The sequence below is a fragment of the Cnephaeus nilssonii genome, assembly GCF_951640355.1.
Source record: "Cnephaeus nilssonii genome assembly, chromosome: 4".
Lineage (NCBI taxonomy): Eukaryota > Metazoa > Chordata > Mammalia > Chiroptera > Vespertilionidae > Cnephaeus > Cnephaeus nilssonii.
The window spans coordinates 84566904-84582672 of record NC_137075.1 but is presented as its reverse complement, the minus strand read 5'-3'; the positions used below and the strand labels follow the sequence as shown (position 1 = coordinate 84582672).

The 15769-nt window shown below is 46.5% G+C and overlaps 1 protein-coding gene across 1 annotated transcript in view; it reads left to right on the top strand.

Annotated features, from left to right (window-relative positions):
* Positions 1 to 487: 487 nt before the first annotated feature.
* MAP3K9 (mitogen-activated protein kinase kinase kinase 9) overlaps positions 488 to 15769 on the top strand; it is an 82880-nt gene continuing 67598 nt past the window's right edge. Inside the window, exons 1-2 of the mRNA XM_079769217.1 lie at positions 488 to 1232; positions 6399 to 6812. Of these exons, the coding sequence (XP_079625343.1) occupies positions 830 to 1232; positions 6399 to 6812 (817 nt within the window). The 5' untranslated portion in view covers positions 488 to 829. The remainder of the gene's footprint in view (positions 1233 to 6398; positions 6813 to 15769) is intronic.

The following is a 15769-nucleotide window of genomic DNA, read 5'->3' as shown; positions in this document are numbered from 1 at the left end:
CCTCCTCCAGGCTTTTGGTCTGAATGAAGTCTGGGCTTTACCTTTTAGGACCCACCCACCCTTCCTCACGTACCCAATGAGGCCGCGGCCTCCTCCAGCCCGGAGGTGGTGAACTCTCCCAGGAAATGGACAGGTACCTCGGGCCAATGGTTGGAGCTGCGGCGGGCCAATGGGAGAGAGAACGGCGTGACCTGGGGTTTGAGAAGGTGGGAGCCCGCAAAAGAGGGCGGGATCGAGGGGGCCTTGGACCAGGGCGCAGGGGGTGGAGAGAGGCGGGCCGGGTACTGGGCGGGGGTGCTCCTACCGCGCCGGGTTGGGGGGGGGGGGGCGGGGAACCTGCGGGCCGGTCGGCAGCATCCAATAGGAAGGCGGGTTGGCGCAGGGGCGGGCCGGGTGCCGGGGAGCCCGCCCCTTCGGTCCGCAGGGCTGGGGCGGAGCCAGGCCGCGTCAGGTGGTCCCGGGCGGGCTGGCGGGGCTGGGGCGGGGCGCGGCGCCGAGAGGGGAGCGGCCGCTGGCGGGCGGGCGGCGGCGGGCACCGGCTGAGTGAGCAGGTAGCGCGGCGGAGGTGGCCAGGCCGCCCCCAGGGGGCGAGCGCACAGGCGGGGGCCCCTGCCCGCCGCGCCCCCATGCTGCGGTGAGCACTCGAGCTCGTGGCACTCGCCGCGCCAGCCGCAGGCAGCCCGTTCTCTCCCGCCCCGCCAGCCCGGGCCCTACCTGCGGCCACTGTCGGGGGAGGGGGTCCCCCCAGCTCTGCGGAGCCGCATGAACAATAGGCGGCGGCGGCTCCTGCGGGTGGCGGCAGCCCCGCACCCTATGGATCGGCCGCTCCATGGAGCCCTCCAGAGCGCTTCTCGGCTGCCTGGCGAGCGCCGCCGCTGCCGCCCCGCCGGGGGAGGATGGAGCGGGGGCCGGGGCCGAGGAGGAGGAGGAAGAGGAGGAGGAGGCGGCGGCGGCGGCCCCCGGGGACCTGGGTTCCGACGCGCCGCTGCCCTACTGGACCGCCGTGTTCGAGTACGAGGCGGCGGGCGAGGACGAACTGACCCTGCGGCTGGGCGACGTGGTGGAGGTGCTGTCCAAGGACTCGCAGGTGTCCGGCGACGAGGGCTGGTGGACCGGGCAGCTGAACCAGCGCGTGGGCATCTTCCCCAGCAACTACGTGACCCCGCGCAGCGCCTTCTCCAGTCGCTGCCAGCCCGGCGGCGAGGACCCCAGTTGCTACCCGCCCATTCAGTGTAAGGCGAAGGCGGGGCCCGGGACCCTGGTGGGGAGCTGGTGGGGTGCGGGGGGGGGGGGGGGACGTTGGAGCCTGGGGGTGGTCGCAGAGAGGCGGGAGCCCTCCCGGAGGGTTAGGCTGAGTGTGGAGGGATGGTTGACCTGGGGCTGGGTGTGTGCGCGCGCTCGGGCCGCAGGGCTTTGGTGGGTGCTGGGTGTACCGTGCAGACGCCGCAGGCCTTGCCTGGAACCTCAGGCGCTTGGGCTTCTCAACCTTCATCTGACCACCTCAGCAGCAACCCCGGATTGCACTTCCTGAAGCCTCAGCAGGAGAATCTCCCCATTTCCCACTCCCCTCCCGTCCCCCTCCCCCCAACATCTCCCCTCCCACTCCCCCGTCCCCTCAAAAAAATATCTGCAAGGATTTCAGGCAAGCTTGCTGGTGATTTCTGTCGTAACCTTAGTCCCCAAGTCCAGGACTTCCCGGCTCCTGGTATCCTCCGTCCCCGCCCCTTAAAGGCATTTGCTTTGAAGGAGTTGGGGGTTGTCTCCCGCAGGGCTGGGCTGGCTCACAAGTCCCGGAAGCCTGTGTGAACTCAGGGCTGAAGTGTCTTTGAAATGTCGTGTTGATTTCTTGGATGCTAATCTTGTAACTCGGAAGTTGTACCTTCTGGAGCCTCACTGAATACTAATGTGCTGAGGAGGGTGTGTGTTGTGTGGAGGGGCAGGTGATGGGTGGAGAAATGATTAGAGAGGCAAAAGTAAGTCATTCTCCCGGGAGAGATCAGGAGGTCAGGGTACAGTGGCTAAATCCCAGTCCCTTGACACCTAGGATGTTAAGACAATACATTTTCTTCTTTATTCTCATCCTACATCCTTGCCTGTATTTGGTGTTTGCTAAATCTCAGGGGGACCATGCCCATAGGTCCCTCCCAGGGCCTGCCTTCCAGTGTCCTGGTTTTTACCAGTTTCCCAGGAGTCCCCTGTTCCACACCCTGTAATGAAATTTCCTTTGTTTTTTTCAAAGGATTTAAGCTGCCATTAGAATCCCTCAATCAATGATGCTAGGTGGTTTTAGTAGAAAGATGTGGATATCTCCAGGTACCGTTTACACTATATTTGTATTTGAGGGATTCCCTAATTTCTTTCCTGTTAAGAAAAATATTGTTGATACATATTTAGCATTCCTCATTCCATATTTTGTACACTTTGCATCTTAGCGCTGATTTTAAAAAATCATCACCACCCAACTTGAAACATTTAGTTTTAAAATTTCATTTGTGACAGTTATCTTCTGGCCCTGTAACTTATTTTCGCTTGAACAACTGTGTTAGTATCTTAAGATATTTATTAAATACCACCACTTAATATCAAAATCATAATCTCTTACCCTGTTTTTTTTCTACTTTCTCTTTTTGTATTGGTGATGTGGCTATCAATTGACGTTCAAACCTTTAGTTACCTTTGCTTCCCTCTCCCTCTCATTCAATTAAAAACTTTGTTTCTGCATCTGATAGTACTTGGAGGCAACAAGTTACTTTGTGCTGTTTCTAGGCATTATATCTTTTTGGCACTAGTATTGGGAAGATGAAGGCTAGTGTCTGAAATAGTGTTGAAGACGAACTTGGTCAGACAGTGGGAGAAATACGGAAGAAGGGTCTGGTGTGTTAGAAAACAGTGTCGTTTTAAACCTAAGTCAGATTTTGAGGTTCTTTGTGGGTGAAGTTTGATTTTTGTTTTTTCAGCAACAGCTAATGCCAGAGCAGAAGGGTGTGTGAGGCTCACGAGCTGGAACGCAGTTTCTTGACTGTCTTGTGCTCCCCGCGGTCAGAGCCGTCAGGAGAGAATGAGACTTAGGCTGGAAGCACCCACCCCCAGAGAGCCAGACATGGCCCGTGTGCTACTGTAGACACTCCTTCATTAGGTGCCCAGGACTTCATCTTACTGTAACAAAAGTCACCTTGCATAGACTAGATTAGTTCTATATCTAGAACTCAGATGGTGAGAGAGTAGGCGGTACCTTGTGCTTATTGAAAGAATTGACTTGAAGAACATGGTATTGGAAGGTCCTGGTGAGTTATTTTATTTAGTGTCATCAGGAGTTCTGATCTTGCCTGGAAATAATTCTTGACAATTCAGAAAATGTAATTCCAGTCAAAAAGCAATTACAGGGCCTCGTGGAGAATGGCTACTGTGTTAAATATCCAGGGATAAAGACATGATAAAGAGGTGCTTGCAAGTCACACACGAGGGAGATTGGTGATGTAAATGATTTCACTGCAGCGCTTTGGTAAAGATGAACCAGGCACGTTGCTGACAGGTGTGCTTCCTACCTGTAGGCTAATGTCCACCAGTTCAGGTCGTGTCGCTCAGAAATGAAAGGTGATTGACAACCTTTCTGCAAAGATTTGGAATGAAGTTGAGCCACTGGCAGCTTTTCCCTGTTACCCTTTTGAACTTCCCATCTGGAGCATGAATTGTGATGCTAGACTGCGAATAGAAGACACTAACAATGATCTGTTTTAGTTTTAAATATTGCTTCAGAGGGAAAATTCTGTTTCAAACTTTACTCAAAACAAAAGAGGTGGAAATTACTAAATCTTATGACAAAGAAAAATGTAATAGTGCTTCTATCCCCTCCAATGTGGACATTAGAGTATAGCTCTTCATCGAGCTGACAAATAAAAACCACCAAGGAGGTCTTTCATCTTCCTTATTTTAGTAAAAGATGAAAAATGTAGTTCCAAATGTTTTATCTTGGGAGATATGTAGGCATTTAAAAACGTTTCTCCTACAGGAGGTTGTGTCTACTTTCAAGCAGGGCATAAATTAAGGTTCTGACTAATTTACTTTATTTTTTCTTATAAGGATGCATTTTCATATGTCCTTAAGATTTTTAAATGAATGAGTGAGATACGTACCATTCACTTGCCAGAACCTATACATTTCATTTTCAAGGATACAATTGTGCCTATGCATTTCATTTTCAAGGATACAATTGAGAGAGAATAACATCTTTGACTCCGAAAATGAAAGAAATAAGGTTTTGTTCCTGATATTCCTGGATATGTCCTTCCAAAGAAACGGAAAACTGTGGTGGATGCGACTTGACCCGATTCTTACTTAAAACCAGGTCTTGACTGGAGCAGGGAACGGAAGGAGAGCCAGCCCCACATTCTCTCAGCGCAACTGAAGGTCTAGTTCTGACTCCAAGGAACTTCTTACTTCCAAGGGAAGGGAGAAGAAAGAAGTACCTTCCTCCCTTGTCCCTGACCTCCTCTGTTCTTTCTTCTATCTGCTTGTAAGCTGTGCTCTATACTTTTCTTTAAGTTTGGTCATAATATTTTCTTAACTAAATAGCAAGAACCTAAGAGTTTATGTTCTACCCAGAGCAAGAATATTGATTGCTTTGCCTTCCCCACAGAGGTTTTGTCTTCTGCAAAACGCCACCCGTGGAGCTGTCCTTTCAGCACCCGAGTTCAGAATCACATCTTTAAAATCCTCATACATTTAAATAAATATTTAACACCTCCTGCATGTTCACAGCTATGCCTCAGTCCCAGGGAAGAAGGCAGGGTAGAAGAGAAAAATACAACAGTTCATTCCCTTAAGGAGAATTCAGGTATTCAGCTAAAGAAATAAGATGTGTAAATACAAATTTGTTAAATAGGCACATATCTTTTCATCAGTATAAAAACTGGTAGAAAACAATGAACTTTCCTTCCCTCCATGATCCAGGAGACTCCTAACATAACTTATATGTTTCTCCAAAAGGGTTTCTAATCTCTCTTTAAAATGGGGCCTATTTTTCTCCCATTCATATAGACGAGATAAGGCAAAAATTAGTAATGTCAGGTTTCATTTTAGGACCTAGAAACACTCAAGCTATTTTAAGTAGAAAGTGCTCTCGCACAGGAAATTAGGTGCTTGCAGAATGATCGGGAGGGTAGGGAGAAGGGACTCTCAGGTGGACTTGTAGGAAAAACTCTTAAGAACTTTGCAGACCTGGCCCACCAGGTAGGCTGCTACTTCTCTCATTGGGAAGGCACAGAATCCGGAGTTGTCATTGAAGCTGTGGAGTTCAAGAACGCCCGGTTGTTGTTGCAGTCCAAGATTAGGCAACCACTTGGCCTTGCAACATGCCTCTCCTCATCCACAGAGCGAATGATTGGACACTGACTCGCTGTTGCAGAAAAACGCCGCCTCTCCACAGCCTTGCTTGCCAGGAGATGCAGCAAGAAGATGGTCTCCATTTCATTTCTGCCTTCCAAATCTTCTGCATCTAACGCAGAACCTAATCGAATCCAGAACTCTAGCTGTCAGGGAGTCTGGGAAATGTAGTTTTCAGCTTTCTGGCCTCTGTAGACCTGAAAGACCTGCTGGAGGGATTTTAGAATGGATGCTGATGGCTAGTCTGCAGGACCTGCCGCACCATATATCCTTTGGGGAGAGTGCCCAATGAGGGGATAAGTCTGAACACTTGGAACATTTGGAGTCAAGATGGGCCATACTTTTTGTATACCGAAAAACAACTAACTTTTCCTAAGAGTTTCCTTTGTGCAGACTGCCACTTGCATTACAAAATACAAGTGAATATCAGCCCCAGATGGAATAGAAACACTGTAATTAAGCAAGAACAGAGTTTGGAGCACCACCAGGATCTGAGTGTAGAATGGCGGCATCATGGGGCTGGCTGTGGAAGGAAGCAGTGGGCAATTCCTCTTTTGGTCTTGCCAAAAGTTCAGAAATACATGTTTGTTTTCTTAGTTTTTTAGCAAAGTTTCGTTTGTTTTTATTTTGTGTGTGTGTGTGTGTGTGTGTGTGTGTGTGTTGTTGTTGTTGTTTTCTTAGCCAAACTACTAAGCTGAGAGATGAGTATGAGTAAGCCAGGTAAAGATGATGAGACTGAGAAGGTAGAACAGGGTTTTCATGAAAAAAACATAGAATAGCACTTTGCTCATATAGCAGTACCATGTCCAGCCCAAGATTTGTGTGCCAGTTACAAAGCATAAGGCCGCAGAGAGTAAGTTAATCCCATTTCCTGCCCTTATGGAGTTGCCTTGATATTAGGAAGACAAAAAACCCACATGAACAGACAACTTGCTGCGTTTACTCATCCGGGTAAATGGGTGATTAAGTGGTGTTTTCGGAATGTTTTTGACTTGCTCTTCCCTCCTCTTTCCCAGTGTTAGAGATTGATTTTGCGGAGCTAACCCTGGAAGAGATTATTGGCATCGGGGGCTTTGGGAAGGTCTATCGTGCTTTCTGGATAGGGGATGAGGTCGCCGTGAAAGCAGCTCGCCACGACCCCGATGAGGACATCAGCCAGACCATAGAGAATGTACGCCAGGAGGCCAAGCTCTTTGCCATGCTGAAGCACCCCAACATCATTGCTCTCAGGGGTGTGTGTCTGAAGGAACCCAACCTCTGCTTGGTCATGGAGTTCGCTCGTGGAGGACCTTTGAACAGAGTGTTATCTGGGAAAAGGATTCCCCCAGACATCCTGGTTAACTGGGCCGTGCAGATTGCCAGAGGGATGAACTACTTACATGATGAGGCGATTGTCCCCATCATCCACCGCGACCTTAAGTCCAGCAACAGTGAGTATGAAGGGATGGGGCTGGAGGGCTTAAGAGCACGTTCAGACTCAGTCCAGGGCATCAGTTGGCGTGGATTCCTAAAGGAACCTTAGTGGGCAGTGAAAACTGCTTGCTTAAAACCATTCCATCCTGGAGTTGAGATGTAGGGCTGCAATGAGTGCCAGGAAAATTGGTTTAGGATGAGAAGAATAAGGCGCCTGAGGGGTTGGGACACTTCTGAGCTCCCATTAGCAGGTAAGTTTGGCAATGTATAATTCTGATGTACTGTGCAAAAAAATGACGATGACATAGATTTACTTTTCCACTTGAGGGAATTGTGTCTGTAATCACAAAAGGGCTTTTTCTCTTTCGTGGAACATCAGGTAAAGCAAACCTATACCACCTGTTTGCATTTCTCGAAACAGCCAGCTTGAGGCACCCGCCAGAGAAGGGGCTCTAAGGAAGAGGAGGCATGTGGTTTAAGCTGTGAGGCCTAGTCAGGTGACAGTGTCAACTTGGAGAGCAGGACCTGACTGGTAGGCTTACAGACCTCCTGATAGCCTAGGGGTAGTGTTAATTAATTGTCATAACTTCCTAGTGTGTAATAGCAGGGAACTGAGAAGCAACTTCATTAAACATCCAGAATCCATAAACTGGATCGTAAAGCAAGTGTTAGACATAATTAAATGGTGAGTCGGTAGACACTTGAGTCTCTTTCCTTGGCTGAATCCGCAGGTCCTGGGAATATGCTTCTTTTGTGTGCTCATGTGTGTTCTCTGTTGCCTAAACTATGTGGCAAACAGGATCCAGTGTGCTAAATGGTCACTGAGCACCCTGTCCAGAGAGGAGGGTGTTAGGACTTTGGTGGTGAGGTGGGCCCAGGAAATTCACGCTCTCTGTAGCCTTCAGCTTTGAGGCCAGAAAGCCTTCAGGCTTTGTTTTGTTCCGGGCTGTTCCAGAGGTAGCTTACTTTTCTGTTGATGCTTTTGTGAATCTGTTTAAGGTAATGCATTTTAGCCCGGGCCCGTTTGACTTGGTGGATAGAGGGTGGATAGTGTGTCGGCCCTTGCACTGAAAGAAACCCATAATGTTTTCTTTCAGGGAATATAACTATTACATTTGGCATTTCTTGCAGACATTTCTAGAGCATATATGGTTTATATACTTTCCAATTTACGTTAAGTAGCCTTTATTTATTTATTTATTTATTTATTTATTTATTTACTTACTTACTTAAATATATTTTTATTGATTGCAGAGAGAAAGGGAGAGGGAGAGAGATAGAAACATCAATGAAGAGAAAGAATCATTGCTTGGCTGCCTCCTGCACACCCTCTACTGGGGATTTAGCCCGTAACCCGGGCATGTGCTCTTGACCGGAATTGAACCTGGGACCCTTCAGTCCACAGGCTGGCAATCTATCCACTGAGCCAAACTGGCTATTTTTTTTTATTGTTTAAAGTAATACATGTCTCCTTTTTCCCCGATTGACCCCTTCACCCCCCTGGTAAGTAGCCTTTATTACCCTTACCTCTTCCACCTGCACCTTCTTCCCCTTTAATAATAGAAAATTCATTCTTGTGAGAGTATGGAATATTGGGTATGTATTTTAGATATAATACATGTGAAGGATTTAAGTTCCATAAAATAAAACCTGATTTCTCTTTTCCTTCTGCCATTATTCTATCACTTTAAACATATGATTATTCTCATATGGGCTTCCAAAATTCTGTTCTTTAAATATATTAAAGAAATTAAAACTTTTGGTGACCCTTTTTCAAAGTGATTTCCACCTAGAGATTGCTTTGGATGATGGGGTAAAAATAAGCACATGTGTTGGTTCAAACAAATGATAAAGAAGCTGAATTTTCTTTATTTTAGGGGAGAACTAAGCAAAGTGCTTTAACCTTACATAATTGAGCCCATTTAAAAATTTGGGCTAGGATGATGGAATTGTGAAAGTTAATAATTTCTTATATGAAGTTTTAAATTTGGGTATAATTTCAAGCTGTAAATACAAGGTTTTACCTTATGAGATTTGTGTTTGTAAGTCTAGGCTCTTGTGAAGGAAAAGCTAAATTGTCAAGGTTCTGCTGTTTGCAGGAGATGGCAAGAGACCCGAATGTCATTCTGTCATCCAGGAGACGAAGCCCTGGTCCTTTCTTTGTCCTTAAGTGAATTTTAGGATTGCCAAGGGGGGCCTTCAGTGCAGTGTATTGTGGCAGGAGATAACTGATGTCCAGAAGTGTGTAAGGTTCATTGTTCTGCATGGTTGGTGTTGATGTTGATGCCCCCATAAATCTCACAGGTGAGGTGGGGCACCTCCCTGGCATTTACCTCCTTGGCTGTTTGCCTGGGATCGTATACAGCATACCCAACAGGAGCCTTCATGACACAGTTCTTATTGCATTGCTGTGTGTACATGACTTGGAAATCATTTTTAAAATGTTATGCCACTTCTTTGCCTCCAGTTGGAGAGTCACAACTTCTTTGTGCTTTGCAGACTTGGGGCTACTGGCCTGTCTCCCTTGGTTTTCATTAGGGGTTCCAGAGAGTTGGATTTGGGTCACTGTCATGTGAGGGCAGAATTCTGCAACTTACATGTATTAGTTGACTTTGAACCTCTAGAGAAAAGAATATGTATATATTGGGAAGGTCCTTGTTGGGAAAAAAAAAGTAGTTGATGATAAACATCTATTACAAAAGGTTCAGCAAAAAAGTGATTTTTTAAAATATATTTTCATTGATTTCAGAGAGAGGAAGGGAAAGGGAGAGAGATTTAGAAACATCAATGGTCAGAGAGAATGATCGATGGCCTGCTCCCTGCATGTTCCCAACTGGAGATCAAACCTACAACAGGGGCACGTGCCCCGACCGGGAATCCAACAGTGACCTCCTGGCTCATGGGTCAATTCTCAACCACTGAACCACACCAGCTGGGCAAAAAAAGTGATTTATTAAAATGTTATATCATCCTGATCACCTGCTTAAAAAGTGTAAGCTGTTTAGTGGCAGTGAAATGTGAATAACATGTAGTATCCTATGTTGATACACAGTATAATCTTTAGTAAGCTTAGGTTTGACTGTATATAACCTAAAAAGAACAAAACAAGGTAACAGTGGCCAAAACAAGGTATGCCTTCATTTGCCTTTGAAAGGAAGTCCGGGGAGTTTTAGGGCATCTGCAGTGTCCTCAGGGACCCAGGCTCCTATTTTTCACTCCATTATCCCAGCACATGGCTAGTATCCTCAGGGGTTGTCTTACAGTTCAAGATGCTATTATTTTGGTCTAAGTCACAAGCCTGGAGGAGGAGGAAAGCAGAAGCACAGAAGTTGTCTCCCATGAACCTCCCAGAAGTCCAGCACAACACATTTGCTTGCATTAATTGGTCAGAATGAAATCACATAGCCATGGCTAGTACAGGAGAGGCTGGGAGATGGAGGATTTTGTTCTGGGTGCAGTGAGCGCAGCTAATAATCAGGGTGTGTCACCAAGGAAGAGGGAGAGCATGGCTGGTGGGGAAGCAGCTGGCAGTCTTACCGTGGAATCTCAATGCGGGACATACATTGGGAAGAACCGTTATCTCAGATACTTAGCATCATTCAGCCCAACAAGGCTAGACAGGCCCTGGGATGTGTGGCTCAGACCCTGATTTAGCTAATGGCTTATATTACTTTACCACATTGCATCGTTAACTTAAACATCACTTCTTGAAACTGCTTGTAAAAGTGCTGGCTGTAAAAATGGATTTATGTGGCTCTGCTCCATGAGACAGGGGAAAACCTGATAGTTAGCAACAGTGTTAGTGATCGGTGGTCTTTCAGAGGAAAGATTGTCTTTTTGGGGGTAGGTACATGGATTTCAGGGTTTTGACTTACAGGCATTTGGCAGCATTGCAGTTTAATAGTAGCCATTAAAAGTTAAATTAGTGCCCTGGCCAGTTTGGCTCAGTGGATAGAGCGTCGGCCCATGGACTGAAGGGTCCCGGGTTTGATTCTGGTCAAGGGCATGTACCTTGGTTGCAGGCTCAATCCCCAGTAGGGTTTGTGCAAGAGGCAGCTGGTTGATGTTTCTCTCTCATCGATGTTTCTAACTCTATCCCTCTCCCTTCCTCTCTGTAAAAATCAATAAAATATATTTTAAAAAAAAGTTAAATTAGTGTAAAAATGAGGCCATATGAAAAAGCTTTGGAAAATGGAAAGCCTCACCCAAAGTGAAGACAGTGTTCTTTTATTATTAAACTAGTGGCCCGGTGCACAAAATTCATGCACTTTAAAAGGGAATTAATTAGAGGAAATATTTTAATATTGCTATTTGTCCTTTCTCTATAATAGAAGTGTCAGAGATGAAAGAAAATTAGTAAAATGTATATGAAAATAATATATAAATTTATTTATAAATAAAAAATAACAGCCTCACGTCCCCCGGCCAGTGCCAGGTGGGGAATGCAGCCTCATGTCCCCCGGCCTCGCTGTACACGCAACCCCGCCTCACATGTAGCCTGCCCACATGCTCTTGCTGCACGTGCAGCCTCCTGCTGATAGGTTATTATGGCATGAGGGTGTCACGACCATTTGCATATTAGCCTTTTTTATTTATTTTATTTTTTTTAACTTTTTTACTTTTATTTTTTTAAATAAATCTTTATTGTTCAGATTATTACAATTGTTCCTCTCCCCCTCCCCCCATAGCTCCCCTCTACCCGGTTCCCACCCCACCCTCTGCCCTTACACCCTTCCCCACTATCCTCATCCATAGGTGTATGATTTTTGTCCAGTGTCTTCCCGCACCCCCCATACCCCTTTCCCCCTGAGAATTGTCAGTCCACTCCCTTTCTATGCCCCTGATTCTATTATATTCACCAGTTTATTCTGTTCATCAGATTTTTTATTCACTTGATTTTTAGATTCACTTGTTGATAGATATGTATTTGTTGTTCATAATTTTTATCTTTACCTTTTTCTTCTTCTTCCTCTTCTTAAAGAATACCTTTCAGCATTTCATATAATAGTGGTTTGGCAGTGATGAACTCCTTTAGCTTTTTCTTATCTGTGAAGCTCTTTATCTGTCCTTCAATTCTGGAAGATAGCTTTGCTGGGTAGAGTAATCTTGGTTGTAGGTTCTTGCTGTTCATCACTTTGAATATTTCTTGCCACTCCCGTCTGGCCTGCATAGTTCTGTTGAGAAATCAGCTGACAATCGTATGGGTGCTCCCTTGTAGGTAACTAACTGCTTTTCTCTTGCTGCTTTTAATATTCTCTCTTTGTCTTTTGCTCTTGGCATTTTAATGATGATGTGTCTTGGTGTGGTCCTCTTTGGATTCCTTTTGTTTGGGGTTCTCTGCGCTTCCTGGACTTGTAAGTCTATTTCTTTCACCAGGTGGGGGAAGTTTTCAGTCATTATTTCTTCAAACAGGTTTTCAGTATCTTGCTCTCTCTCTTCTTCTGGCACCCCCATAATTCGGATATTGGTACGCTTGAGGTTGTCCCAGAGGCTCCTTACATTATCTTCATATTTTTAGATTCTTTTTTCTTTTTTCTTTTCCTGTTGGGTGTTTTTTGCTTCTTTGTATTTCAAATCTTTGACTTGATTCTTGCGATCCTCTTGTCTGATGTTGGATCTCTGTATATTATTTTTTATTTCAGTCAGTGTATGCTTAATTTCTAGTTGGTCCTTTTTCATATCCTCGAGGGTCTCGCTAAATTTATCGGCCTTTTCTAGAAAATTCTTAAAAAACCTTATAACCGTGGTTTTGAACTCTATATCCGGTAGTTTGCTTTCCTCTATTTCTTTCATTTGTGATCTGTTTCTTTGTCTCCGCATTTTGGCTGCTTCCCTGAGTTGACAGAGTGGCTTTGTGTGCTAGGTGTCCTATAGGGCCCAGTGGCTCAGTCTCCCCAGTTACCTGAGGTGGACACTCTTGGTACACCCCTTTGTGGGCTGTGTGCACAGTCTTGTTATAGTTAATCCTTGATTGTTGTTGGTATCACTGGGATGAATTGATCTCCAGGCCATTTGGCTGTGAGGATCAGCTGTGTCTACGCTGGGAGAACTTCTGTGATGGAGACACCCTTATGAGACAAGACTTGAAAAAGCCTCTGTGCTCAGCTTGGATGGGGTGGAGTCTCAGGGCGGAGCAGACAGCCTTGGCTTCCCATCAGCCCTGCCCTAAGAGGCCCCTGGGTCTCAGTGTCCTGCGGTAATCACTGCAGGCACCTCTGAGAGAAAGCCGCCCTTGAGTTTCGCCCGCTGCCAGACAATCCAGTTTCTCCCCGAATGAGTCTGGGTCCCCAGAGTCTCGCCCGGAACTGGAGTTCAGCACAGTTGGGAGCTTTTGTCTCCTTCCTGCTTGAGAAAGCCAGCTGCGTACTCAGTTGCCCGCCCTCTCCTTGCACGCGCGTCTCAGTACCTCTGCCTTCTGCAGCTCCTCTGAGTCTCAGTGTGCTTTTCTCTTTCCTTCTAGTTGTAGAATTTCCACTCAGTCAGCCTTCCTGTGGTTCTGGATGATGTCCGTCTTGTCTTTTAGTTGTAGTTTTGAAATTGTTGTGCGAGGCAGCAGTTTAGGTGTTTACCTATGCCGCCATCTTGGTTTTCCCCTTGCATATTAGCCTTTTATTATATAGGAGGATAACTTATTTCCTCCTCTTAGGACACATGGAAGAAGCATACAGGCAAAAGCTGTGTGTGTTTTTCCAAATTTTGTATTTGTGCATATTTGTTCTCTCTCCCAAGTCATGTACAGAAAATCTTAATAATCATTGCTTGTAGCATGCATTCCCCCCACACCCACAGAAACTTGTCAGTGTATTGTAGCCACTTTCTCATGTAAGAAAATATTCTTTTACTACCAGATATTTAAAGGTGCCACAGTATTTTACTATTTAGATATACCATCCTGTATTAACAGTCAAACCCTTATCTAACAATAATATTAATAACAACAACTAATGCTTATTGAGTGCTCCCTTTAAGTCAGGCACTGTCTAAGCATTTTATGTAGATTCTCTTTTAATTCTCTCAGCAACCCTACAGGGTAAAGGCTATAAGTGTCTTTACAGATGAGGAAACTGAGGCTCGGTAGGGGTCAGCCACTACTCTAGAATCTCACTGCCAGTCCTAAGACCAGGCTTGGAGCTCAGGTCTCTCTCCTCAGCTTGTGTTCCTAATCACTCTGCCATCATCGGCACACTGCTGTTGGGCAGCTGGGGTGTTTCACTGCATTATTTCTGTGGCCCTTTAGTACTTCAGTTTCGTGTAATTAGAAGTGATGCTACTCTGCTCACAGAGCCATGGCATCCACATTTCATTAATGTACGATCGATCACCTTATTCTTGATTTCCTAGTTGAAAGAACAGGTGAGTGGTGAACTGTATTTGGTTTGGGACTAGCCACACCTGCCTTCCTGTTTTTGGATGTCAACTTATTCTTCTCATGTGGTTTTTTGCTGCCTTTTTTCCCACTTTTCCTCAAAGGTACTTGTCACTTAAGCCAAGCTGGTTTCCTCTTTCCCCCGGGACACATCCTGTACTTTCCAACCACTGCACCCTCATCACACTGACCCTTGCTGTGGGAATAATCTTGCTTTCAGGGTGCTCTCGCCTCATCTCTTTGCCTAGCCAAACACCACCCATTTTCCTGTGCTCAGCTCAAAGCTGGCTGCTTCTCCTGCCCCACAGCCCATCACTGTAGTCAAGGCTGAGTAGTTGTTTGATGCTAAACATGTTCACCCGATGGCATGTAGAAGAATATTAAGGAACAAGGGACTAGATCTGCTAGGCCAGTGGTTGCAAACTCGGATGCTTTCCAGTCAGTAAATTTGTGAAGCAGCTGGTGTGAAGGTGTAGGGCTTGGTGGGAATGATGGCGAAGAGCATGTCTGTTCCACCCAACACAGGCCGATGGAAAACAAAGCAAAACACTGTGCTGGCCTGCAGCTGGCTGCGAAACTGCCTCCCTGGCCTCCTGTTTTCATTGGCTCTGATCTCAGGAGCATCCCCTATGTCTCTAAATAGATTTTGTGTCTTTAGTTTTCAGGCACTTCAATGAATGAATGATTGAGTGAATAAAGTAGCACTTGAACTGGTCTACTTGCAGGATCTCAAAATGTAAAAATTCCCATTTTCTTGTCGGAGGTCCCTCGTGCCTCATTTGCATGGAAGTTGCTTTGGATCCTCATTTTAATCTCCAGGCCCCTGATCCTTGCTAACATCTGAGTTCATCGACCTGTTCTGGGTGCCACGTGTGACATTTTTACAACATTCGTTAGCAACCTCTAGGGCTTTGCCCTCTTCTTTCTCTGCACCCTTCCCAGGTGCTCGCCCCCCGTGACTCTCACTGGCCAGTGTCTCCATAGCAGCCAGTTGCAGCTGCCAGGTGCTGCTGGGTCCACTGCCAGCCTGTCTCATCCATCCTCGGCGTTCCTTTAGTCCCAGCTTGTGAAGCCCTGTCTTGTTCTTCACGGTGCCGGGTCCAGTTTTGTTGAGTTGTTTGATTGGCTGCTCCTTTGCAACCGGAGGCCCTCCCTCCCCGTTCTGTGCTCACAATGCTTTGTGCCTGTCTCCAGCCTTCTCTCAGAGTTCACCAGGCAAGGAAGAGGAAGACCTGCTTTCCTACAGTGGGAGGAGCTTCCATCTTGCCCTTTGCCTCAGGCTGGCTCTAAGTTCTAAGCCCTGGCGTGCACCTGGACTGGCCCCTGGCCTCAGCCCCTGGCTGCGCTCCCTGTGTAGGCTTTCCCCAGGCTGCGAGCTTGCTGGCTGCGAGGCTTATGGAGCCCCGTGACCCACTAGATTCCACTCTCTAGTGTCCTTGTTCCTGCACACATTCCTCCTGAGGTGGAGCACATTCCTGCCTTAGGGATGAAGCCACTGAGGCAGTGGCCTCCTGGCCAGCAGCAATGTGGCAGAAAGGACCTGCCTAGAAAAGGATGAGGAGTAGCCATAAATGTAGCTTTCCAGAAGGACGGGTGCGGAACGTCTGG